A 26514-nucleotide genomic window follows, 5' to 3' on the forward strand; every position below is an offset into this window, starting at 1 on the left:
GTCTCCTAGCTCACCGACTATACAATACACATTATCATACATCTCAATACAATTGCAGGGTTAATTAGCACACTGGATGAAAAGACTCTTTAAAAGCTGTGACAAGTCATACTAGACAAATTTACATTATAGCAGACACAGACAGAGACAGGTGGCTGGAATTGACATCAGCATCTCCTCACAGTATGCATTCCAACAGTATGAATCAGTCACTATTTGTAATATGGCAAATACAGGGTCCCGAGGGGGATAGGGGGATATGGACCCGAATCTAAAGTAACGCCACCTCAAGGGTCCCCAGGCATACAGCTCACAAACAGCACCGTTCCCCCAAATGCCAGGGCCCATAATCGGTAGGCAAGAGGCTAGCATTCAGTCCCCTCTAAAAGCTTCTGTCACACTAGCAATTCTGTCATCCGAATAGGGTAACCTTTATTGGCTACACTGTCAATATAAGATAATAACCACTAACACATTTTGGCCATCAGACCTTAATCATAGCTTGACAAAGTGGGTTGGGCAGCCTTGAAACACGTTGCCACACCCCCTAGTGACGTTTCCAGTAGGGACAGCACTTCTGGTCTGTCCGGTGCTCCACAGAACCCTTCAGTTACTTCCTGCTTCCCGGCCGCCCATTGGATTTCATCCAAAACCACTGCTATTTGAGGATTTTGCAATGGGACAGTATCCATAGATGCCATGGATCTTGTGTGCCATATCTGCTACCTATTATTGTACACCTGTAGCACCTCCACCAACTAACCTTACAAATTTAGACCAAACACCTCTGGGTGCCAATAAGTTTGAGAAACCTCTGTTACTGCAAAATACCTTGACAACTCCTTAAAACTGGGCATCATCATTGTGAAAATTGTGGGTCAAAATATCCTGAGAGGATACATACGAGATGAAAACCGGTCATAAACTGAAATACTTTACTGAAATGTTAGATGTTTTAGACAAATCTGTATTGGAGGACTCCTTCGCACGTGACACCTTTGTGCAGTTGGATGAATTGGGTTCGGGATGACAAATTATAAAGTCCTAACTCGCTGGTACCTTGTACCCGCTAGAGTGGCAAAATATTCACCTAATACCTCAGCTCTTTGTTTTCGAGGATGCCCAGAAATAGGCACATATTTACACATATGGTGGACGTGCCCAGTAATCCAAACCTTCTGGAAGGAAGTCTTCGTGATTGCATCTAAAATATTTAAAAAAATAATACAACCAGATCCATATTTAACTTTACTTAATCTAAAACCGGAATGGTTAACACTCTCTCAATTCAAACTTATGATCCAACTAATAACGGCTGCAAAACAAACAGTGGCCAAGGCATGGAAATCTCCTACATTGGTACTAGCAGAAACAATTCACAGAATGAATAATACAATGTCCCATGCTAAGATGGTAGCCATCGATCAAAATCAAATTCAAAAATTTGAAAAACTTTGGCATCCTTGGATAAAACAACAGTTCTTGTCAAACTTCAATGACTCTGTCCTGTTGCCATGGTAACAGATTAAATGACTTACAGAGACACCCATTCTAAGGCTTCAAAGAGAACTAAAAAGAATAATAAACTGACGAGCGGGACAACCTTGTGGACCATACCTCTACCTTTCAACCCTTTTTCTTCTTTCTCTTTCCTTTTCTCCGCCTTACGATTAAAGCTCATTATCAGAATTGGAAGGATGTATAAAAAATGTGTATCATCACACGGAGTGGTGCCGTGGATACACTAAAGGTAGTACCGTGCCGCGTCCTATCAATTACATATACCAAAAACAGGGGGAGAAGGGACTTATGGACTTTTTAGGCACCACAAAATAATAGATAAAAATTCCTTATTTTTTTTTATATCAAAAAACACACATAACAAAACAAAAATAGTGTAGTTTAAAACACAACATGTGTCTGTACTTGAATCATTGCTATACAACACCGTCTACAGTATGAAAATCTTCGGGCATTAGGAGAAATAGCTTCCCATGTAGGTCAGTCCGGAGAAGTGGCTATATAGCAGTTCCAAAGTCAGTTCATATGTTGAGATTAATCGATGCTCGACATGTTTCGCGTATGGACTACGCTTCCTCAAGAGCAGTAGCAGTATATGATGTAGCTATCAAGGTATATAACATTACAATTAATTATTAGTACATATACATAAAAAGCAGGCGTCTACAGGGGCGCCACATATCTAGTACCACAAAGAACAATTGTGTGCTTGCTCATAACGGAGTGGTGGTGGGCGCCAACGTCCCAGCGATACTGAAGGACTGCTATGGGGGCATGCACAACATAGTTATAGGTGGTATATACAGTGTGTTAAAATTTGTAACCCCGGTCAGGTATTTAAGAGAAAGAGAAGGACGAAAGGGAAGGGGAAGGGGGGGGAAAAAGGAAGAAAAAAAGAAAGAGAAAAAGAAAAAAGGGGGGGGGGGGAAGAGGGGGCGGGGGAGGGAAAAGGGGGGATAGAGGAGGAAGAAGAAGGGGGAAAGGGGAGAGGAGGGGGGAGGTGAGGGGTGGGGTAGGGGGGAAGGGAGAAGGGGGGGGGAAAGAGGGGAGGGGGAAGGAAGGGGGGGAAAAAAAGGAGGAAAGGTAGGAGGAGGGGAAAATGGGGGAAGGGGAGGGGGGGAGAGGGGAGGGGGGGAGGAAATGGGAGGCGAGGGAAGGGGAAAAAGGGGAAGGAAGAGGAAAGGAATGAGGGGGTATATACATTGGTAGCCCCCTGGTAGCACAGACAAGTAATAAAGGTAAATTATGAGAAAGATACTTACATTTAAAACCAATATGAACCATTAAAGGGGGGTATTGGTCCGCTAGCAAAGAAAGGCCAGGTGACTTGACCATATAATAGAGCTTTACGTCTCCGAGTCAGTATGTTTACTATTTTCGTATATATATATATGGGCCTGTTTCTGAAGTAGAGAAGGTAATGCACTTTTAAAAAAGAAAAGAAAATTTTTTTTATATATATATATATTATATGTCAGACATAAGTATTTATATATCTATATATGTACTAAAAGTAACCTATTTCCTTGCTGTGGTCTGAGACACTCACCACTATTAGTCTTACAAGTCGGGGATTGTAGTCTATGTGCCTCTAAGGTTCACCCTGGAGTACAAGCAGGCATAGAACGCAGTGTCACTGTTGTAATACCCAGTATAAACTTAGGTATAAACCCTAAAAGTATAAATGGAGCCAGGAGCATAAGGAAGAAAAAGATACAGAGAGGGAAGAGAAAGGGAGAGAGTGGAGCCTCAGTTAATAATATAGAACCACCATCCAGCAATATATGCCATAATCCAGTTCATGCCGTGGTCAAACAAAGTACCTGAATATAGAGACGGGGAAGCCTGTAGTATGTATAGTCCTCCTGATCCTGGAGCGGAACGCACACTGAATCAGGACGCTGTCCTATTTGTGTGCCCGTCCCATCCGTCGACGTCCAATCGGCGGCCGCCGACGTGACGTCATCCGGACCGGCCAAGGGCTCTCCGTGCGCATGCGCCCCCACCAGCCGGAAGGGCCGTCAATCCGAACGGCGCCTCCAGCAAGAGGGCGGCGCACGCCCACCGCGAGCTGCATCCGCCGGCTAGAATAGCCAGCCGATGCGCGCGCCGCATCGGAGGGGACCAATGCGGCGCTGGGCGGCCGCATAGCAGTCAAGAATGCACCACCAGGTGGCGCCAACGCACACCCCCATCCGTAGAGCTAAGCACACAAAGAAAGATTATACACATGTACCTAAAAAAAGAGAGGATTATTCAAAACATATATTGAGTTACAATGGAGCAATACAGAAATTTCTATTATTGCATATGAATACCTCCATATTTATATTTGATATATCTGCTCTGTAAAGAACTATATATGTACCTTCACAATGACCTCTATATCTCTAAGATGGATTTTGGGCCCGTATAGGTCTATTCGGATTAGCCAAAGGGGGCATATGCTTCCAAAAAAAGGGGGGCAATCCAATGGAAGTTACAAAAAGGGTTTATAAGACTGTGATTCATTAATGCCAGGGGCCCGAGTCGCATTTAAACGCTCTATCCACAAGGTTTCCTGCCTTAAAATTTGTTTGTCCCAGTCGCCACCACGAGGGCTTCTGGGAATAACCGCAAGGGCAAAAAAGGAGACCACCGAGGTGTCAAATTTATGGTAGAGGTCCAAGTGTCTACTAACAGATGTGATCATTTTTCCTCCTCCAGAGTAATACACATGATCTTTGATACGTGAACGGAAATGTCGGATAGTTTTTCCGACGTAGAAGGCTTGGCACTCACATGTCATGAGATAAACTAGGCCCCGAGTTTCGCAATTGGCATGAAAGTGAGGAATAAATGTTTCTCCATTGGGGAGTTGGAATCTGGTCCCTGTGTGGATCCAGGGGCAGAATGAACATCTGCCACACATGGTCATTCCTGTCAGGTGGAACTGTGCTGTAGAGTCATTACTGAAATGACTGGACGTGAGTTTGTCCCTAAGGGATCTGCTTCTTCGAAAAGTAATGGTAGGGGTGGGGGTTGTGTATTTGGCCAGGATCGGGTCTTCGCGTAATAGCGACCAATGTTTAAATAGAATATTCCGTATTTCCGCATGTTGTTGGGAGTATTTTGTGATGTATCTAACCATCGTGTTTGCTTTTGGAGCTTTTTGTTGATACAGTAAAGTGTTACGAGACTGACGCAGTACCCTATTGTATGCACGACGGAGTAATGATTTGCTATATCCCCTTGCTTTTAGACGCTCACGAAGTGCTTTAGCTTGTAGTTTAAAGTCCTCTGTAAAGGTGCAATTTCTCCGGAGTCTGAGGTACTGGGCATATGGTATGCTGCGTATAAGAGTATATGGATGAGCGCTTTCCGCATGTAGCAGAGTATTCCCTGCTGTCTCTTTGCGGAACAGAGAGGTGGCCAATTTACCATCATTATCTTTACAAATTGTGAGGTCAAGGAAGGTAATGGTTGAATGGTGACTGCATACTGTAAATTTCAAATTGAACGAGTTGCAGTTAAGTTTATTTACCAGAATGTTCAGATTTTCCATAGACCCTGACCAAACAATAAAGATGTCATCAATAAAGCGCATCCAACACATCACCTGACTGGTCAAGTGTGATATGCTGTCATCTGAAAAAATTGAGCGTTCCCACCCCCCCAGGTACAGGTTGGCATAAGTGGGCGCACAACAAGTGCCCATAGCCACACCCTGTACCTGGAGGAAGTGGGATCCGTCAAACGTAAAACAATTGTGCGTCAAAATGAAATGTAACAACTTCAGGATGAATTCGCAATACTCCCAACGGTGATGCGTTTGCTCACGAAGGAAGGTACGTGCTATCCCGACGCCCTGCTCGTGAGGGATGCTCGAGTAAAGGGCCTCGACATCTAGGGTCACGAGCAGGGCATCAGGAGGCACGACCATCCCCTCAATTTGTTTTAATAGGTCCATTGTGTCTCTAATATATGAGGGTAGGGCCAGTACATGTGGTAAAAGAATTGAGTCCACTAATCGGCTGGCGTTTTCTGTTAGAGACCCTATACCTGACAGTATTGGTCTACCCGGAGGTGTAGTCTGATTTTTGTGTACTTTGGGGAGTGCATAGAATGTGGCCATCCTAGGATGGCGCACATTCAAGAAATTATAGAGGTCCTGGTCAATGAGGCCCTCCTGATGGGCAGAGGCGATGACGTCCAGAAATTCTGCTTTATATTGATCGATTACTCTCAACTCAATTTGTTTGTACCAAGTCTTACTACATAAAATGTTCATGGCCATCTGTTTGTAATCAGCTTTGGTCATGAGAACAAATTGAGTTGAGAGTAATCGATCAATATAAAGCAGAATTTCTGGACGTCATCGCCTCTGCCCATCAGGAGGGCCTCATTGACCAGGACCTCTATAATTTCTTGAATGTGCGCCATCCTAGGATGGCCACATTCTATGCACTCCCCAAAGTACACAAAAATCAGACTACACCTCCGGGTAGACCAATACTGTCAGGTATAGGGTCTCTAACAGAAAACGCCAGCCGATTAGTGGACTCAATTCTTTTACCACATGTACTGGCCCTACCCTCATATATTAGAGACACAATGGACCTATTAAAACAAATTGAGGGGATGGTCGTGCCTCCTGATGCCCTGCTCGTGACCCTAGATGTCGAGGCCCTTTACTCGAGCATCCCTCACGAGCAGGGCGTCGGGATAGCACGTACCTTCCTTCGTGAGCAAACGCATCACCGTTGGGAGTATTGCGAATTCATCCTGAAGTTGTTACATTTCATTTTGACGCACAATTGTTTTACGTTTGACGGATCCCACTTCCTCCAGGTACAGGGTGTGGCTATGGGCACTTGTTGTGCGCCCACTTATGCCAACCTGTACCTGGGGGGGTGGGAACGCTCAATTTTTTCAGATGACAGCATATCACACTTGACCAGTCAGGTGATGTGTTGGATGCGCTTTATTGATGACATCTTTATTGTTTGGTCAGGGTCTATGGAAAATCTGAACATTCTGGTAAATAAACTTAACTGCAACTCGTTCAATTTGAAATTTACAGTATGCAGTCACCATTCAACCATTACCTTCCTTGACCTCACAATTTGTAAAGATAATGATGGTAAATTGGCCACCTCTCTGTTCCGCAAAGAGACAGCAGGGAATACTCTGCTACATGCGGAAAGCGCTCATCCATATACTCTTATACGCAGCATACCATATGCCCAGTACCTCAGACTCCGGAGAAATTGCACCTTTACAGAGGACTTTAAACTACAAGCTAAAGCACTTCGTGAGCGTCTAAAAGCAAGGGGATATAGCAAATCATTACTCCGTCGTGCATACAATAGGGTACTGCGTCAGTCTCGTAACACTTTACTGTATCAACAAAAAGCTCCAAAAGCAAACACGATGGTTAGATACATCACAAAATACTCCCAACAACATGCGGAAATACGGAATATTCTATTTAAACATTGGTCGCTATTACGCGAAGACCCGATCCTGGCCAAATACACAACCCCCACCCCTACCATTACTTTTCGAAGAAGCAGATCCCTTAGGGACAAACTCACGTCCAGTCATTTCAGTAATGACTCTACAGCACAGTTCCACCTGACAGGAATGACCATGTGTGGCAGATGTTCATTCTGCCCCTGGATCCACACAGGGACCAGATTCCAACTCCCCAATGGAGAAACATTTATTCCTCACTTTCATGCCAATTGCGAAACTCAGGGCCTAGTTTATCTCATGACATGTGAGTGCCAAGCCTTCTACGTCGGAAAAACTATCCGACATTTCCGTTCACGTATCAAAGATCATGTGTATTACTCTGGAGGAGGAAAAATGATCACATCTGTTAGTAGACACTTGGACCTCTACCATAAATTTGACACCTCGGTGGTCTCCTTTTTTGCCCTTGCGGTTATTCCCAGAAGCCCTCGTGGTGGCGACTGGGACAAACAAATTTTAAGGCAGGAAACCTTGTGGATAGAGCGTTTAAATGCGACTCGGGCCCCTGGCATTAATGAATCACAGTCTTATAAACCCTTTTTGTAACTTCCATTGGATTGCCCCCCTTTTTTTGGAAGCATATGCCCCCTTTGGCTAATCCGAATAGACCTATACGGGCCCAAAATCCATCTTAGAGATATAGAGGTCATTGTGAAGGTACATATATAGTTCTTTACAGAGCAGATATATCAAATATAAATATGGAGGTATTCATATGCAATAATAGAAATTTCTGTATTGCTCCATTGTAACTCAATATATGTTTTGAATAATCCTCTCTTTTTTTAGGTACATGTGTATAATCTTTCTTTGTGTGCTTAGCTCTACGGATGGGGGTGTGCGTTGGCGCCACCTGGTGGTGCATTCTTGACTGCTATGCGGCCGCCCAGCGCCGCATTGGTCCCCTCCGATGCGGCGCGCGCATCGGCTGGCTATTCTAGCCGGCGGATGCAGCTCGCGGTGGGCGTGCGCCGCCCTCTTGCTGGAGGCGCCGTTCGGATTGACGGCCCTTCCGGCTGGTGGGGGCGCATGCGCACGGAGAGCCCTTGGCCGGTCCGGATGACGTCACGTCGGCGGCCGCCGATTGGACGTCGACGGACGGGACGGGCACACAAATAGGACAGCGTCCTGATTCAGTGTGCGTTCCGCTCCAGGATCAGGAGGACTATACATACTACAGGCTTCCCCGTCTCTATATTCAGGTACTTTGTTTGACCACGGCATGAACTGGATTATGGCATATATTGCTGGATGGTGGTTCTATATTATTAACTGAGGCTCCACTCTCTCCCTTTCTCTTCCCTCTCTGTATCTTTTTCTTCCTTATGCTCCTGGCTCCATTTATACTTTTAGGGTTTATACCTAAGTTTATACTGGGTATTACAACAGTGACACTGCGTTCTATGCCTGCTTGTACTCCAGGGTGAACCTTAGAGGCACATAGACTACAATCCCCGACTTGTAAGACTAATAGTGGTGAGTGTCTCAGACCACAGCAAGGAAATAGGTTACTTTTAGTACATATATAGATATATAAATACTTATGTCTGACATATAATATATATATATATAAAAAAAATTTTCTTTTCTTTTTTAAAAGTGCATTACCTTCTCTACTTCAGAAACAGGCCCATATATATATATACGAAAATAGTAAACATACTGACTCGGAGACGTAAAGCTCTATTATATGGTCAAGTCACCTGGCCTTTCTTTGCTAGCGGACCAATAGCCCCCTTTAATGGTTCATATTGGTTTTAAATGTAAGTATCTTTCTCATAATTTACCTTTATTACTTGTCTGTGCTACCAGGGGGCTACCAATGTATATACCCCCTCATTCCTTTCCTCTTCCTTCCCCTTTTTCCCCTTCCCTCGCCTCCCATTTCCTCCCCCCCTCCCCTCTCCCCCCCTCCCCTTCCCCCATTTTCCCCTCCTCCTACCTTTCCTCCTTTTTTCCCCCCCTTCCTTCCCCCTCCCCTCTTTTCCCCCCCCTTCTCCCTTCCCCCCTACCCCACCCCTCACCTCCCCCCTCCTCTCCCTCCTCTCCCCTTTCCCCCTTCTTCTTCCTCCTCTATCCCCCCTTTTCCCTCCCCCGCCCCCTCTTTCCCCCCCCCCCCTTTTTTCTTTTTCTCTTTCTTTTTTTCTTCCTTTTTCCCCCCCCTTCCCCTTCCCTTTCGTCCTTCTCTTTCTCTTAAATACCTGACCGGGGTTACAAATTTTAACACACTGTATATACCACCTATAACTATGTTGTGCACGCCCCCATAGCAGTCCTTCAGTATCGCTGGGACGTTGGCGCCCACCACCACTCCGTTATGAGCAAGCACACAATTGTTCTTTGTGGTACTAGATATGTGGCGCCCCTGTAGACGCCTGCTTTTTATGTATATGTACTAATAATTAATTGTAATGTTATATACCTTGATAGCTACATCATATACTGCTACTGCTCTTGAGGAAGCGTAGTCCATACGCGAAACATGTCGAGCATCGATTAATCTCAACATATGAACTGACTTTGGAACTGCTATATAGCCACTTCTCCGGACTGACCTACATGGGAAGCTATTTCTCCTAATGCCCGAAGATTTTCATACTGTAGACGGTGTTGTATAGCAATGATTCAAGTACAGACACATGTTGTGTTTTAAACTACACTATTTTTGTTTTGTTATGTGTGTTTTTTGATATCAAATAAAATAAGGAATTTTTATCTATTATTTTGTGGTGCCTAAAAAGTCCATAAGTCCCTTCTCCCCCTCATTATCAGAATTGATTTGACCTATATACACTCTACTTGTAAACAATATGTATAGTAGGTATAAATCATTTAAATACCTACAAAAGTAACTAAGGAAATGATATATATCTTTAATTTAGGTCTACGTGAACCCAATGTTTAATATTTGAAATTTCATGATATTTACCTATATAAACCCTACTGTAAAACAATGAGCTTACTTTATAGATCCTTGTAAACTTACTTTATGTATCTTTATAACAATGTATACTCAATAAACTTCTTTTGACAAGGAATTGGGTTCGGGATGCACTGGATGCCTTTGCTTCCCTTGTGTTCTTGCTGGGTATAACCTGCATCCCTGTGCCTTTAAAGAGGGGTGGGCTCCCTTCAGGTATGCCTGCCCTTAATCTATCCATTCTTATATGTGCTCCTACTATGGAGGCTCTGGAAATTTGGAGTTAGGACCACAGTATATACAGAGGTCCCTTGGCGTGGGCACTGCGGCTTACTCATATATTTGCAAAGGTGTGCAAACAAAACCCTGTTTTATCGTAAACTGTTAGACAGGGACAATTTGGTTGTTTTACAGGCTGGCAAGTGTGCTGAGAAATCTTTTGTTGGTTTGTAGGGGTGTCTCCCAGCAGCCAGCTTATCCATGTAACTAGGTTGCTGGGAGGTAGAAAATCCCACACTTAACTGAAGTTCAGTGCTTCATTGTTATTCCTGTGAGCTGTGTCCCTGTCTGATCCTGTGCCTTGTCCCTGTGACCTGCTTCTAGCACCCTGCTCCACTTGTTTCTGGTCTCAGTCCTGACCTTGACTTGCTCATATTTGCACCCTCCATTTGTACATAGTTAGTTGGGTTGTCGTTTGGGTTGCTGTTTCACGTTTATTTTGTCACTTTACATTGTTTATAGTTTACTGATGTTGATAGAGTAATATTTATGTTAATAAACTTCATTTAACTTTATTCAGCCTGGTACCTGACTTCTTAAGGCACTGTCCACTCATCTGGTCATCCTTGCTGAATACCTGCATTTGGCATCCCTTACAGTTTCATACTAGTTCTAGGAGAAAAAAAATCTAAACCCATAAGAATGCTCCGAAACTAGTATCAGTCCAAGAGTCACAGCTTCCAGTCAAACATTCTCACTGAGGTAATAGGCTCAGTGTTCACGAATATGGGTACATTTATAATTTTTTTTTTGCAAAGGTGTTAGTACACTTTTTAAAGAAAATAAAATAAATAGGAAAATAGGAAAATAAATAAATAAATAAATAAAAAGGACTGCCAAGAAGAAGGCCTCACCTGCTTGACGTTTTCCTCCCGTATGCAGTCTGTGTATATAACCTTTCCAACTTCCTGCTTGCTTAGCTGTGTGATGATCCTCTGAAAGGGACAAGACAGGAAACCAGAATATTTATAAGTGAAGCATGACAGTCTGAGCTTCTCAGATCTCCCATGCACTAACAAAAGAAAATTCTAGTCACAGTAATTTGGACTAGGTACTCTTCATCGCTGCCAGGGCTTTGCATATCACACAAACTAACCAGACATCTATCTAGGGCAGCACTGCATAGAGAGCAGTCTTAGACAATTAGGTTAACTCACCAAGGCCAAAACTTTTTCTTTTTAAGTTTTGGACACAGTTGGAAAAGGTTAGAATTTTGTCAAGCTTTTACTGTTGTCTGTGTCCCCGTTAGGGAGAATCGCCAACTTTATTTTTCCTGGTAACCATTATCATTGAGAATTAAAGTGACAGGAGATTAAACATTTTACAGTTGTGACTAGAGCAAGAAGTGAGGGTAACTCTTCCGATGGGGACACCTTTTCTGGTGACAACTGTGAGATCTTCCCAGTGGGACACATGAAATGAAGGCACTAAGGTATTTTTCTAAATAATGTTTTGATCATTTCTTTTAACAGACGAAAAATATCAAAACCGCAAAGGATTACATGACCAATGATTACATGATCAATCAGCTCTCAGCCTACTTGTTGCAAAGGGAAGTATACCCAAGCACTAGCACTGTCATATAAGAGGAAGGAAAGTGAGTCACATGCTCCACCATAAAGTACTTGGTATTTTCTTTGCTCCTGACCCCTGAATAAAATGGCGAGGGACCAAAGAAAATAGAGTATGTGTTGCTGGGAAGGAGAACATTAAAGCAAACCTATTGCCACATGGGAAAAGCACTACTTTGCTAACAGGACGTTAGCCTTGTTTGTAACAATTTATTAGGGCTATTAATAACTACTATAATTTTAAACCCCCAAAAATAATTATTAGGAGTTCTATTTTGATATTTAACCAGTGGTGGCACAAAAGAAATAGAACTCAGAACAGTGTTTTCTAAATGCTAGTCCTCAATGATTCTCATCGAAGGCCTGAATCACATGGGTGATGATGCCGGTATAGTATAAACAAGCCTTTTTTTTTTCTGCATCTCTAACTACCAGGTGCTGTATGCAGGCGGCCCATATAAGCCTATTAGGCTTCATGGATACAAACACTCATCCTAATGTGACAAAAGTGCAGGTGCAGCTCATCTGTATGCCTGCCACATTAGAACGAGCAGCTGTGTCCATAGAGCCACTGCATCCTAAATTACTTTAATGGGCTGCCAGCACACAGCACTTGGAAGAGATGCTGCAAAAAAGGCCCATTCACACCATACGAGTATCATCGCCCCTGTGAACTGTCTGCCTAAATTTGTTCCTTAAAACAACATGCTGTCTGCATTGTGTGTAAATCTACAATATCACTTTTGCAGCCAAGTAATCATGCTTCCACAAAGTAATCTTGTGGTGAATGAAAGTGTTTGATTTCTTTAAAATAATTTCCATTATGTAAATTAAGGGAGGGGCACATTAAACTCACTAAAGTATATTCCATTAAGGCATAATTAACTCCCCCCCCCCAGAAATAACTAATATATTGCAGCTTACTAGTCCTAAAATGTGGTGGCGGCATTAGTTTTCTATTTTTCAGACCCAATACATTTTTTTGTATATCGGTCTATCCTAATAGAAATCCAGTATCTTGTAACTTCTTGTTTACTGAATTGAAATCTCAAACAATGCCATCAGCTCTCTCAGCTATTTTCTGTGAACTACACAACTTTCCACCCCATGTAAAGGAGATAATAAGAGAGAGAAAGATAAGTTTGTAGTCCAAACTAGGATAGCAGCCTAGGGTGACAATGCTGCTCCTCCATGGAAAAAGTATGACGACTAAGCGTTATCACCCTAGAACAGGAAATGTAGTACTAGCAGGATCTCCAGGAAAAAAAATAAAAGAAAGAAAAGCCTTAAAAGAAAACGAATGCAGCCACTACACGTAAGGACTGGTAAGCTGCAATATATTACATAGTTGTTCTTGGGTCTAGATGTACTTTACATATGTACGAAAACAACATTCCAAGCTGCTGTTGAAAGTGCTCTGATATAACACTAACAATGTTTACAATGGATAATGTCTTGCTTGAGAAAGTAATACCTCTACAATTACAGTGTCCCATTATTATTACTTATTTTTTACATTTTGATGAGTCAGGTCAGCTAGGTCCATTTTGTTGAGTATGAGCAGGTGGGGCTTAATTCCAAGGTGCTCTTTAAAGAAAGGATTTCGACCAGATAAAGGAATGTTTTCTAGTTAAGGAAGGGTAGCTGAGCTTATAAAAAAGGGAAACAAAAAAAAAACACAACATAAAACACACAATGCCAATCTAATTAAAAAAATATGATATTTACAATGTGTATACATGTGCACACACTAGCTTTCAAAACTTTGAAATCAATTACCAATGCATGCATTTTCAAATCAATTATTTTTTTTTTTATTAAAAAGTGCCATTAACTTGATATAGAAATATAGCCAAGACATAACTAATGCTACAGAATCCCATTACTACTTTCAATGACTTCGCTGCAAAGGCCCAATAGGGCAGCCATTTATTCAGTGTGCTAATCGAAATTTATTTTTATTGAACAACCTTTTGTAACTGTGTTAGCACAGCTAACATTTAGGAGATGTTTTACTTGCCAAAGGATTTGTTTTTCTGCTCACCCAGCTTTGAATTTTTTACATCCCTACAGACATTACAGCACAGCTAGGTTGGTGGTCTGGCTTTTCATTACTGCAATTAAGGGACAATTCGACTTTAGGCATTAAAAAAAAAAAAAAAAAAAAAAAAAAAAAAAAAGGAAGAATAAATTAACAGATCCCACACAGCTCCTAAAAAAGCATATGAAGATGCTATACGTGCCTGATCTCTAGAGCTGTAAGCTTTGGCACTCCTTTTCCAGGTTAAATGATGGGCAGCATCATTCAGGCCACTTCCTTGAAACCTAGGCCATCAAAGCTCTGCCCTCCACCATGAGAACATTGCTGCGAGTGTTGCCACATCATAATGTTGGGCTGATCTCTGGAACATTTATGATCTGCACACCACCAGAAGTAGATAGGGGAAGAGGACCTGTGACACCCGACCAATGTGTTTTTTTGAACAGTCTCAGGGATGTTCCAAGTGGGGTGGGGGACTAGCTGAACCTGAAGTTGGTCTTTACCAATACAACTTGAATAGTGGAGCTGCAAAAGTATTCTAAAGAAGTTATCACTTTGCTCTGTCCTGTTTTTTCTGCCATCATAAGCATGCAATAGAGCCTTGACTTATAGTCCTACCCTCCCTTTAACAGCATGTCTGAGTGCTGTTATGCAGGGAATTTTAAAGGGAGGGGAGAATAAATATGCAAAAAGTTTGAAGGGGGGGGGGGCGAGGGGGGAGCTTATTTTGGGGCTTGCAAAAGTCCCCATTCTTCAGGGCTTGAACATTTATAGGAATTGAGGTCTTTTTATGGTTAAAGGTATTCATGTATGGAAGGATCTCAGGTGCTCCATACAGGAGCCAGAGAGGTATGTGAAATCTGGGAATAAAGGTCCTAGTCTGAGTTGAATGGACACATTTTGACGTCCAAAGCAGTGGGGTTTAGCACAGAAGTTTGGATATAGTCATGTTTAACTCAGACTAGGACATTTGTTGCAGAGTCCAACTCCCTTTCTGGCTTCTGTATGGACCAAAAAAAAAAAAGCAGAAGAATCACCTGAAAAGCTAACTTAGACTTACTGGTAACTCCAGCCCATGGGACCTAGGGCTCCTCCTACCAGGACAGGAAACACGTTACCTCCACCAGATAAAAGGGCGGTCCTCCAGGCCCCATGTCAGTCTTCTCAAGAACCGTAGGATGTCCCTGCAAAACATATGCATAATACACATAACTTCAGACAAAACCGGGTGGGAATCCGGCTGTCCTGGAAGACTCTCAGAAAAGGAGTTACCGGTAAGTCTAACTCAGCTTTTCTCAAAGCGTCTTCCAGGACAGCCCATGAGACGATGAGCCAGAACTTACCAGTCTAGGGAGGGACCACTGTCTGAAGGACCTTACGACCAAACGCCTGCTCCTGAGCTGATAGGAGATCCAGGCGATAATGCTTAATGAAGGTCGAGTAACTGGACCATGTGGCTGTCCTGCAAATTTGTTCTGATGAGGCACCAGCCCTCTCAGCCCAAGACATAGACAAGGCTCTAGTTGAGTGCGCAGTAACAAAAGGTGGAGGAACTTCTCTAATTTTGTAAGCTTCAGAGATTGCTTGCTTTAGCCATCTAGCCAGTGTGGCCTTAGATGCACTATTTCCCTTGTAAACTCCAGAAAAAAGGACAAACAGGCATCAGTTTTTCTAAAGGTCTTGGTGACCTCAAGATAGACCAGGAGAATCCTTCTCACATCTAAAAAACTAAAATTTCTTTCTAGTTCACCCTGTGGCGAACTACAAAAGGTTGGCAGTACAATGTCCTGGGATCCGTGGAATGTACTGGCCACCTTGGGCAAAAACCCTGGATCAGTTCTTAAAACAACTCGATCCTCCAAAATCGTGAGGAAAGGCTCCCTTACTGATAGGGCCTGCAACTCACTTACCCTACAAGCTGAGGTAACAGCTACAAGAAAAACAGTTTTCAATGTGAGCAACTTAACTGAGATATCTCCAAAAGGCTCAATCAGAGTTTGAAGTACTAGGGACAGGTCCCAAGTTAGACAATTTCTCACCACTACTGGTCTGGCCCTAGAGATTGATTTGAAAAATCTGGCTATAGTGGGATTTTCCAGGAGAGAAAACTGGAGGAACACACTTATAGCTGCCGCCTGTACCTTTAAGGTACTAACAGAAAGACCCTTATTGACCCCCTCCTGAAAAAATTCCAAAATTGAAGGAATATCATGAGTTAATCTTTGATTCTCAGATAACCATGAATTGAATTTTTTCCAAACTTTGGAATATATGGCTCTGGTGACTGGTTTTCTGCAGTTTACCAGAGTCTTGACTACCCTGTCAGAGAACCCCTGGGCGCTCAGTATCTTTTCTTCAGATACCAAGCCATCAAGTTTAAGGAAACCACCTGTGGGTGTGACACTGGACAGTGCAATAGTAAGTCTTCTCTCTTCGGAAGACTCAGTGGAGGCTCCGAGACCAGAGTCTGAAGCAGGGAAAACCATGGCCTCTTGGGCCAGAAAGGGGCGATTAGAATGAGATCCATTTCTTCTAGAAGAAACTTCCGGAGAACTTCCAGAATAAGTCTGATTGGCGGGAAGGCATAACATAGGCCGAATGGTAACGGGTTTGCCAGAGCTTTGATCCCCAAGGATCCCTGGGTTCATGGAAAAGAACAAATTCGTCTTGCGGTTGTTCTGGTTTGCGAACAGATCCGCTGCGGGATATCCCCATTTGCTGGTGAGATCTGCAAAGACTTCGGGATGAAGGGACCAGTTGTCTCAATCTACCCGGTAGTGGCTGACATAATCTGCTAGACAATTGTGTGTCCCCTTCAGGTGCACAGCTGAAACTGAAACTAGATTCCCTTCTGCCCATGAAAGGATCTCCTGGAAAATTGATTGAAGTATCCAGCTTCTCGTGCCCCCCTGCTTGTTGAGATACGCGACTGTCGTGATATTGTCTGACAGAATTTGGAGATTGTGACCCCTGATCTCCATCTGAAAAGACTGCAGGGCTCTCTGAACTGTTAGCAGCTCTCTTTGATTGGATGAAGCCTTTGCCTCCCTCGCAGACCACTCTCCCTGTGCCACTGCATTGTTGAGGTGGGCCACCCATCCCCAGGAACTCGCATCTGTAGTAATCCTTCGGGATATGGGAATGGACCATGGGAGACCCCCTGATAGATGCTGGCCTGTTCTCCACCACCACAGGCTTCTTTTTATTCTGGCGGGAAGCTAGCAGACCCTTGACTCCAGGGACTTTGCGCCCCCGTTTCTCAATAGAAACAGTTGTAATAGACGTTGATGAAGTCTCGCCCATAGTACTGCGGGAAAGCAGGTCATCAGACCCACTGCCTTTGAAACCTGTCTCAGAGAGACCAACTGGTTGGTCTGCAATGCTGACACAGTTAGGATCATTTTTGTAATTTTCTCCCGAGGAAGAAAAACTCTCTGGTCTACTGAGCAAAAGTTGTAACCCAGGTATGTTACTTTCTGGGCAGGGATTAATGATGACTTTTCTATATTTATCAACCAGCCTAGGGACTGTAGGAAGTTTTGTACAATCTGGAGGTCCTCCAACAGCTTCTGGTATGACTCTGCCACCACCAGGAGGTTGTCCAAGTAAGGGATAACAGTTATCGCCTTTAACCTCAGCAGAGTTAGTGCTTCCCCCAACACCTTTGTAAAAATGCATGGGGCTGAGGAAAGACCGAACAGGAGGGCTTGACTGAAAGTGTTGAGTCCCTGTAACCAACTTCACTGCTAACCTCAAAAATTTTTGGAGGGCTGGATGGATAGGGATGTGAAAATAGGCATCCCTTAAGTCCAGTGTGGCCATGAAGCAATTTGGGTAGAGCAGGTTTTTGATAGTGAAAACCGTCTCCATATGGAAATGTTTGTATCTGATTGAATTGTTTAAAGTCCGGAGATTGCTGGAAACTTCCCTGACGGCTTTTGGACCATAAATACATGGGAATAGAACCCCCTGCCCTGATCTGACTGAGGAACAGGAATCAGGACCTTTTGATCCAATAAGTCTCCGATCTGGAGACCCAGAGCCTTCGCTTTCTCTCGATCTTGGGGAGGAAAGGCGACCAATAACCGCTCTGGTGGTTGGTGGGCAAATTCCAGCCTGTACCCATTGGTCACTAGGTCCAGGATGAAGGGGCTCAAAGTGACTGCTGCCACTGTGGGATGAAGCCCCTCAATCTTCCTCCCACCGGGGAATGCAAGTCACTGTGGCTTGGGGGGCTGTTGGGGAGGATTAAACAGGACCCCCTCTTTGCCTCTGCCTTTGTGCCCAGTCCAATGTTTTTTCGGCCTGCTGTCCTTTTCTCTAGGACCCTGTTGCCTGCCTTGGCCACGAAAAAACTTTCTGGCTGTTGGGATTCTTTCTCTGGAAATGCCTTTTTCCTATCAGCTGTGCGTTCCAGTGCCTCCTGCAGTCCTGGGCCAAATAGATGATCGCCTGTTAAGGGAAGGCCACAAAAGGTGCAACTTGGAGGCTGAGTCCCCTGACCATGTTTTAAGCCAAAGGCTCCTGAAAGAGGAGAGGAAAAGACTTCAAAACCTGCTCTCTGGGAGGTACCTGCTGACAGATGCGACTGGATCTGAGTCAACCAAACCTCCAGATTTCTGGCCACACAAGTGGAGGCCAGAGCTGGTTTGAGGTTCCCAACCGCTGAGTCCCTGGCTCTGTGGAGAAGGACATCCCCTCTCTTGTCCATCGGATCCTTAAGTGTGCCCATATCATCGAACGCTAGGTCCGAGTTTTTTGAAACCTTTGAAAGAGGTGCGTCCAACTTGGGATTCTTATTCCACGGCTGCGCAGTGTCCTCATCAAAAGGAAACCTTCTTTTTATATTATTAGAGAAGAATGGTTTTCTCTCAGGATTATCCCATTCCAGTTTGATAGTATCAAAGAACTATGAACTGGAAAAACTCTCGATTTTTTTCTTATGCAATCCTTTATACATAAGATCATGTTTGGATAACTGAACCAATTTAAGAGTAGAAGAGTAGAACTGAATTCAATTCAAGAGTAGTATAGATAGCCTTCAATAAGTCATCCACATCCTCTACAGATAACTTAAATCTCGATCCCCAAGTGGATTTTCCATCTCTGGGCTCTATATCTGACCCTGATTCTTCTGGAGAAGAACGGGTAGATCTGACCTCAGCCTCAGAGTCCTCACTCTCTGCCTGCTGCAGAGTGCTGACCGACGTCTTCTGTGAAGACGGACTCTCAGCTGGAGCCTGGAGCTTGTCAATAAGTTTTCTAAAGGAACTGAAGGTGGACGCAAGCTCATCTCTAACAGAAATTAGCATCTTCTTGCATCTTTTACAAGGCCTTCTATACAGCTGCGACAAACCGCTTTGCTCCAAGAGGAGCTTAATTTTTTGCGCACACAGCACATTTCCTTTTAGGTGGCTGTGCCTGAGCCTTGTCCTGGGTCTTGGCCTGCAAGAAAAAAAAAATTGACCCATAATGAGACTCTCGACCACCCTTACACTCTGAAACACCATGTGCGGGAGGGAAATGTGTCCCCATAACCCACTACTACAGAGAGGGGAGGGGGAGGGAACACTCACAGGGATAGCAAGAGAGTGACATAACACTTCAGGCTTACCTGTGAGGTGCTGGTGTTGGGCACCGTCTCTACTGCCTGTGCAGGAACTGTAGACTGGTCCATCCTGCCCCCTTTTTGGCTTTCCACAGCCTGGCTGCTTCCACCAAAAGACACCAGCGGCCAGCGTCTCCTGTTCACACCGTTTAAGGAGACTGGAACCGGCATCTCCGGCCCCTGGCGATGACGTCATATGCCCCGGAAGTGACCTACCCTCAGCACTTCCTGTGGGCCAGCTTGGAGCGCAGAAGCTCCGCCCCCCCCCCTTGAGCGCCGCAGCTTCCTGCTTTTCCTCACACAAACCTGCCATGCTGTCGGTAAGGAAAGGATACCGCTGCCTTACAGAGTGCATAACCTCAGCAACCTTGGGAGCAGACACCATCCTGGGCCTGGCCCTCTCCAGGCACTGAGAAACAGGAGACAGCAGCACAGCCAACCTCCCCAGCGGAGTGCTGCTTCTGGCAGAGGAAAAAGGTTAGTGATATGCCCCAAACAGCCATACAGAGCACCTGCTCATGAGACCTAGGGGACCAGGTTCCAGGAACATGTTACCCCCTGTCCGGAGGAAACACTAATAACTGACATGGGGCATGGAAGACCGCCCTTTTATCTGGTGGGGGTAACGGGTTTCCTGTCCTGGTAGGAGGAGCCCTAGGTCTCATGGGCTGTTGGAAGACGCTTTGAGAAAAAAGTTTTTTTTACTCACGATCCGTAGATCACGGGTGTATGGTGGGCTCCTGCAGACCTATCCTCTGGCATGTATAAATGTGAGGTAGGGACCTCAGATTGTAAGCTCCTTGAGGGCAGGGACCGATGTGAATGTACAATATACAGTATATGTGAAGCACTGAAAATTGACAGTGCTTGCCTGTAATAAATAAAAATCTCCACAATGAGATCATTAATAGTGTTAAAAATTTACAGGAGGTACGCCACCCCACCAAACTCAACACTAGAGGGAAAAAAAAAAAAAAAAAACATATCTTGGCCAAATATGGGTTTTAAATTGTTTAACCACTTTGCCTATCACACCTAATCACCCCCTATGGACCAGAGCAATTTTTACAATTCTGCTATAAACCAGTTTATTCGGCCATAACTTAGTCATGACCTAAAGATAATAAAAAAGGTAGAGATATTTTATATACCGTATTTATCGGCGTATAACACACACTTTTTTCCCCTTAAAATCAGGGGAAAATCATGGGTGCGTGTTATAGGCAGATCCCCAGCCGATTGTGAGCCTCTCGGCGGCTCTCGCAGTCCCACGTGAGCGGCCGAAAGCCGCCGAGAACGGCCGAGAGCGAACGAAAGCCGCCGAAAGCGGCGGCGCCATTTTTAAACGGGAGTTCAGTGTACTGACAAGGCTGCAATGATGGACACTGACAAGGCTGCAATGATGGACAAGGCTACAGCTGGACACTGACAATGCTACACTGACAGTGACAAAGCTGCAGATGGACACTGATAAGGCTGCATTGATGGGCATGTAAATGTAAGTTTTTTTCCTTAAAATTCCCTCCTAAACTTGGGGTCCGATAAATATTTATTTTTTACTTAAGGAGAAGCAAGTCTTTGTAACATTGTGTCTTTCTGTAGTGTCTGAGCAGTGTTATTTATAAATACTGTCAGACTGCTTTTTTTTGACAGCTAAAGCTGCCACCCTTCTCAGTGCACACAGCAATGTGGCTTTGATTAATCACAGCCAAATGGCTGTGTACTGGGAGGGGGGAGAAGGGCAGAAGGACTCAACATATTACACACGCCCTTTGCGCAATGATGACATTTTTTTGTGGGCATGTGTAGCACACCCAATTGTTTGCAACTAGTTAAAGACCGTACAAGGAGTTTGAGTTTTTTACAAGTTTAATTTGCATAATTTTAAAAATCGCACCATATATGCCAGACTGCCTATTTTGTTTAAATTTTGTAGCGCATGATGTATGAAGCTGCACTGGAGAGGCTGGAGTGTGTTATGATTTGGTAACCTGCAAGGCATTAAGTTATTTTCTTCCACATACATACAGTGCTGTATTATATGTACAAAGACAATTCAATTTGACCTATGCTGATAGTACCTGCCATATACATCCTATAATTCACCTTGAAAACAGGGTCCCAGTTATACATATGTAGAGCAATTACACCAGCTTCTATTATTTTTAATGGAAAAATACAAAATTCAATACATACACAAATTTTTAAACTAGGAAGCTTCTGGATTTAATGTCTATATAGAGGCAATGGCCAAACATTAGCAGCACTAGGAAAAAGGATATTCTTGCATCATGTACTTCCACAATACAGTCCACTTTTGTTAATTTAGCCCTCATCTGTTTCATTCCTGTAAGAAAAAAAAAATTGAACTTTTTATTTAATATGTTACTGTACAGTCGAATACAATCTATTGTATTCAGCAGAAATAGATTCAAGTTCAAATATTCTAGATATATATATATATATATATATATATATATATATATATATATATAAATTATCTATTTTGGCTAGTTCACACCACATGCAGTCCACTGCGGTTTTTTTCTCTGCATCAAAAACGCTTGGATAGTAAGTTATATGGTTTATATGGCATAGTTCACACTAGTGCAGTCAGTTATGGGAAAAAAAGTAGAACATTTTTTTTCTGCACAGAATTGTACTGGATTCTAAAAATGTGCTGCTCTAAATTCTACAATGTGCATAGACACATTGGCTAAAACCGATTTTCATTCAGAGACATTAAAAGAGAAGTATGAGAAATACTTTTTTTTTCAATCATACCCACCTAGGTGGATGCAGCATTGGTTCCCCACAGGCTCTAAGGCTGAGAATCGAGCAACCAAACACTGCTGCTAGAGGTAGTAGTACAAAGGTAAATGAACACGTAAAATTATATAAACATATAAAAAACCAGAAACAATATAAGAATAAGTACAATCAATATAGAGCTTCTATAACTTATAACTTCTATACCCAATAGGTGCAGTGTGATCCCCTGATGAAGTCACATGACCGTGACGTCACACGTAGGGGCGGGATAGGTCATTTTTTAAGAACAGCGCAGCACCAATTTTTACATACCTTATTTCTATTGCTGTATGGGCTGAGCTTGACCTATATTCGGTGCTTGCAGCAGTTCAACGTTCATTGCGCTTCGTTTACATGGTAGCGCAGGAATAACTATACATTTCACAAACACTGCTGATCGCTCGAATCTTAGAGCTCCCTGAGCAGAGAGCTGGTGACCATCAGTCACCAGCTCTCTGCTCTGCCTCCCCGCGTTCGCTGGAGTGCTGGGCTGTGGAGGGGGGGCGGGAGAGGCTGGACTCAGCCTCTTAGCAGCTTGTTGGGAGGCTAAGCCAGGTGCTGGTCCAGGCATGTGGGCGGATCCCATCCATATAGTCGCAATCATTCCTGAGCCTGGACCGGCTCTGTGATGTCAGCTGACAGCGGGCTTCAGCCCGCTGTCTGCTGCAAACCAGTGGCGGCTGGTGCTCAAATTTTTTTGGGGAGCGCAAACAAACTGAAAAATTCTGAAAAATACTTAAAAAAAAAAACCATCAATTGCAGCCTCACTGTGCCCATCAATGGCAGCCACTGTGCCCAGCAAATGCAACAGTGTGCTGTGCCATGAATCAACTGCCATGTGTACTTACCTTGCGCTGCTCCGCTTGTCTGAATCCACCCCCATGAGTGCCCCAGTTGATTCCACCGCCACCTAACTCACTGTGTCAGTGACGAAAAAAAACACATGCCTACTGTCCTCCAATCGTAGCCAGTTAATCTGGCATAACAACAAATAAGAGAATAGTGGGGGTGTTTGCGGGCACATTGCGTGCGCTCCGACCACACCCTAAAACACAGGCAAATCGGCTTCCCATAGACCACCACATGTCCGGCGCCCGGTCACTCTTAACCACTTGCCGACCGGGCCATTGCCGAAAGATGGCAACAGCGCGGTCGGCTAGTTCTGGGTGGACGTCCATGGACGGCATTCCAGAATGTTGCTCCCGCGCCCCCTGGGGCACGCACCCGGGAACATCCGTGACTGCCGGGTCCGGAGGAACCGGCGCATCACGGTAAATAGCCGCTGATCGCGGCTGTTTACCAAGTGATCATTCCGTCAAATGACGGAGCTATCACTTGTAAACAAACTCCCTCCCCTCTCTGTACCGATTGGTACAGTGCGAGGGGAGAGGGGGAGAGATGGTTGCAGCACTGTGGGCTGGATGTTTAGTGCCCACAGCGCTGCTCAATGTAAATAATTGCGCTACTCTGCCAATACTCTGCAATAAATTTTAACAGAAACAAAGAATTTTTTTTTTTTTTTTTTAATCGAATTTTCAGTCTTTTTTGATTTATAGCGCAAAAAATAAAAAACCCAGCGGTGATTAAATACCACCAAAAGAAAGCTCTATTTGTGTGAAAAAAAAGGACAAAAATTTCATATGGGTACAGTGTTGCATGACTGAGTAATTGTCATTCAAAGTGTGAGAGCACCGAAAGCTGAAAATTGGTCTGGTTAGGAAGGGGGTTTAAGTGCCCAGTTGTCAAGTGGTTAAAGTGACAAAAAATTTTTTTTTTTTTTCTCAACAGCTTGGGGGGGATGGGGGAGGGGGGCAGCGCCCGAGCGCCCCTATGGATGAGCCGCCACTGCTGAAAATGGGTTACAGGAGTGTAAAAAGATCTTTGTTTGTACTTCTCCTTAAGAAAAAAAAAAAAGGGGAAGATGCCCCTAAGCCCAGGTTCACACTGCTACAGGATTGAAATTATCTAAGTTCAGCTGAACTCGCATGGTTTTATTCCCGCATGTCAGTCCAACGATTTCAGAGACATCTGTGCGGTTTCCTGCACAGATGTCTATTGAAATCGCCTAAAGTAGTACAGAAACTACTTTTGGGAATCAGCGCGGCGAAGCACCGATTTAGGAAGGTTCCATTGTGGGCAATAGCCGCTGATTTGGCATGCGATTTGACATGTCAAATCGCATCAATGTGAACCAGGGCTAAAAGTGACCTTTTTTCCCACCTTGTACATGAGACCTAAATTGCAGCCACACTGACATCATAGGTATATTTAAGGACCAGCAGTCCTGCATTTTAAGTGAGAACAAGAAGGCCAGCACAAAAGAGCACTGGCTGCCAAGGGAGCAAGGAATAAGCTAAGTTTATTATTTTCCCCCTAGACAAAAACTAGCATTTTATTTTAACCGGGGCTCAGATTTACAGGCCAAAAGGAGCCAAATAGGAGAAGTTCACTTTTCGGGTTTACATACCCCATAAACAAAACCTATGTGAGTTTAGCTTTGTCTTACTGAGTATTGCTAATGAGTTAGATTCAAGTCCACTATACACATAATCTGACTGTACAATTTCCATACAAAAACAGTATCAGTGCCCACCTGAACTACGCAATCATTCTATATCGATTCAGGCAGGCTCTTGGTAGATCTAATGCCTATATATATATACACACGCACACACAGATAATATAGTTTTAACAACCTGCATATGTCCGTAGATCTCTGCCATGCAATCTCACACCTTGTGTACATTTCCAATACACAGAATCACAAACAAAAGCAATGTGTGGAATGTGTGGTTCTCCCACCTCACCTTTAGCCATATGTCCAGGGAACCAGTGTGCCACGTCCCGTCCACCAAAATCATAGGGAAAGCGGAGGACACTGCTAAGCCTCATCGTGGAAATAAAGAGATTCCTCTTCTAACAGCGGAGACAAACAAATGTGTCCCCCAGAGCTCAGCAACAATGTTGCAAAGACTTAATTCCACGTTTTAATCATAAACTCTTAAACTCCAATAAGCTTTCAGTCTGAACGAAGAGGATTGTGATTTCTCGTGTTCTTATTATCTGTCAAATGCAAATGGTGTAATTTCAGTTTAGTGCAGTCACTTAGATGTCCCTGCTACACTCAATTACTTGCATCAATCATCCCATATCACCTCTATTCGCCTTCTTGTTCTTCAGACCAGTAACTTGCTCAAACATCAAGCCTCAATGTCAGAATGCTATCATGGGCTTCAAGCCTCATTCACAGATCACTGACATGTGCTCATGCTCAGATCAATGTCATGCATTCCAAGCCTCACTTTCAGATCCGTGTGCTTGGTTCCAAGCCTCACTTTCAGATCCGTGTGCTTGGTTCCAAGCCTCACTTTCAGATCAATATCATGCATTCCAAGCCTCACTCTTAAATCAGAGCGTTTGTTTCCAAGTTTCACTTTCAGATCTGTGTGCTTTATTCTAAGCCTCACTCTCAGATCACTATCCTGGAATCCAAGCCTCACTCTCAGATCAGTATCCTAGCCTCATTCACAGATCAATGTCATAGCTTCATTCTCAGATCGGCGGCATGCATTTCAAGCCTTATTTTCAGATCAGTGTTATGTGTTCCAAGCCTTAGGCTGGATTCACACATGTGCATACCTCCCAACTTTTTGAGATGGGAATGAGGGACACCTATCAGCAAAAGTATGCAGGCATATAACACACCCCTTGCCACGCCCCCTTAAGGAAGAATTGTCCAAAATGCAAAATTGGTTAAACCCACAAGTGTTTTTTTTTACCACTACTATGCCTTTATATTGGCTTATGGAATTTACAAATGCAGCAATTTAGAAAACAGATAAAAGATTTAGGGCTGGAAAGCACTTTTTGATAGATAAAAAGTGTATTTTATATTCAGCTCTATAGATCAGACCAAAATGAAGGACAGAGGGACATTGCTCCAAATCAGGGACAGTCCCTCGAAACAGGGACAGTTGGGAGCTATGCATGTGCGGTGCAAATTCCAGCTCCGTTTTCTCTGCGATTCCTCTCTGTTGTATCTGCGGATCAGCTGAGCAGGGAGAGGGGGGAGGTGTAGTGAGGAGGGGGAGAGAATTCTTGTTCACAACAGAACGCATCTGCAAATCAGATGCGTTCCCATAGAAGATTATGTGCCTGGAATTCGCACCGCAATGCCCAGAAAACGCACACTTTTTTGGGCAATGCGGAGTGTGAATGCAACGCACATAAGTGAACCAGCCTCATT

The 26514-nt window shown here is 43.8% G+C and overlaps 1 protein-coding gene across 2 annotated transcripts in view; it reads right to left on the reverse strand.

The window, feature by feature from the left end:
* The window catches only part of MTG1 (mitochondrial ribosome associated GTPase 1), an 84588-nt gene extending 59034 nt beyond the window's left edge, over positions 1 to 25554 (reverse strand). Inside the window, exons 1-5 of one of the 2 annotated variants that reach the window (XM_073596932.1) lie at positions 25424 to 25554; positions 25076 to 25331; positions 21738 to 21804; positions 13325 to 13427; positions 11092 to 11172 (exon numbers count right to left, since the gene is read on the reverse strand). In XM_073596932.1, coding sequence (XP_073453033.1) covers positions 11092 to 11172; positions 13325 to 13427; positions 21738 to 21804; positions 25076 to 25160 — 336 coding nt within the window. In that variant the 5' untranslated portion in view covers positions 25161 to 25331; positions 25424 to 25554. The remainder of the gene's footprint in view (positions 1 to 11091; positions 11173 to 13324; positions 13428 to 21737; positions 21805 to 25075; positions 25332 to 25423) is intronic. The other variant, XM_073596933.1, reaches the window with a different exon arrangement.
* Positions 25555 to 26514: the final 960 nt, after the last annotated feature.

Source organism: Aquarana catesbeiana, linkage group LG08, assembly GCF_042186555.1.
Source record: "Aquarana catesbeiana isolate 2022-GZ linkage group LG08, ASM4218655v1, whole genome shotgun sequence".
Taxonomy (NCBI): domain Eukaryota; kingdom Metazoa; phylum Chordata; class Amphibia; order Anura; family Ranidae; genus Aquarana; species Aquarana catesbeiana.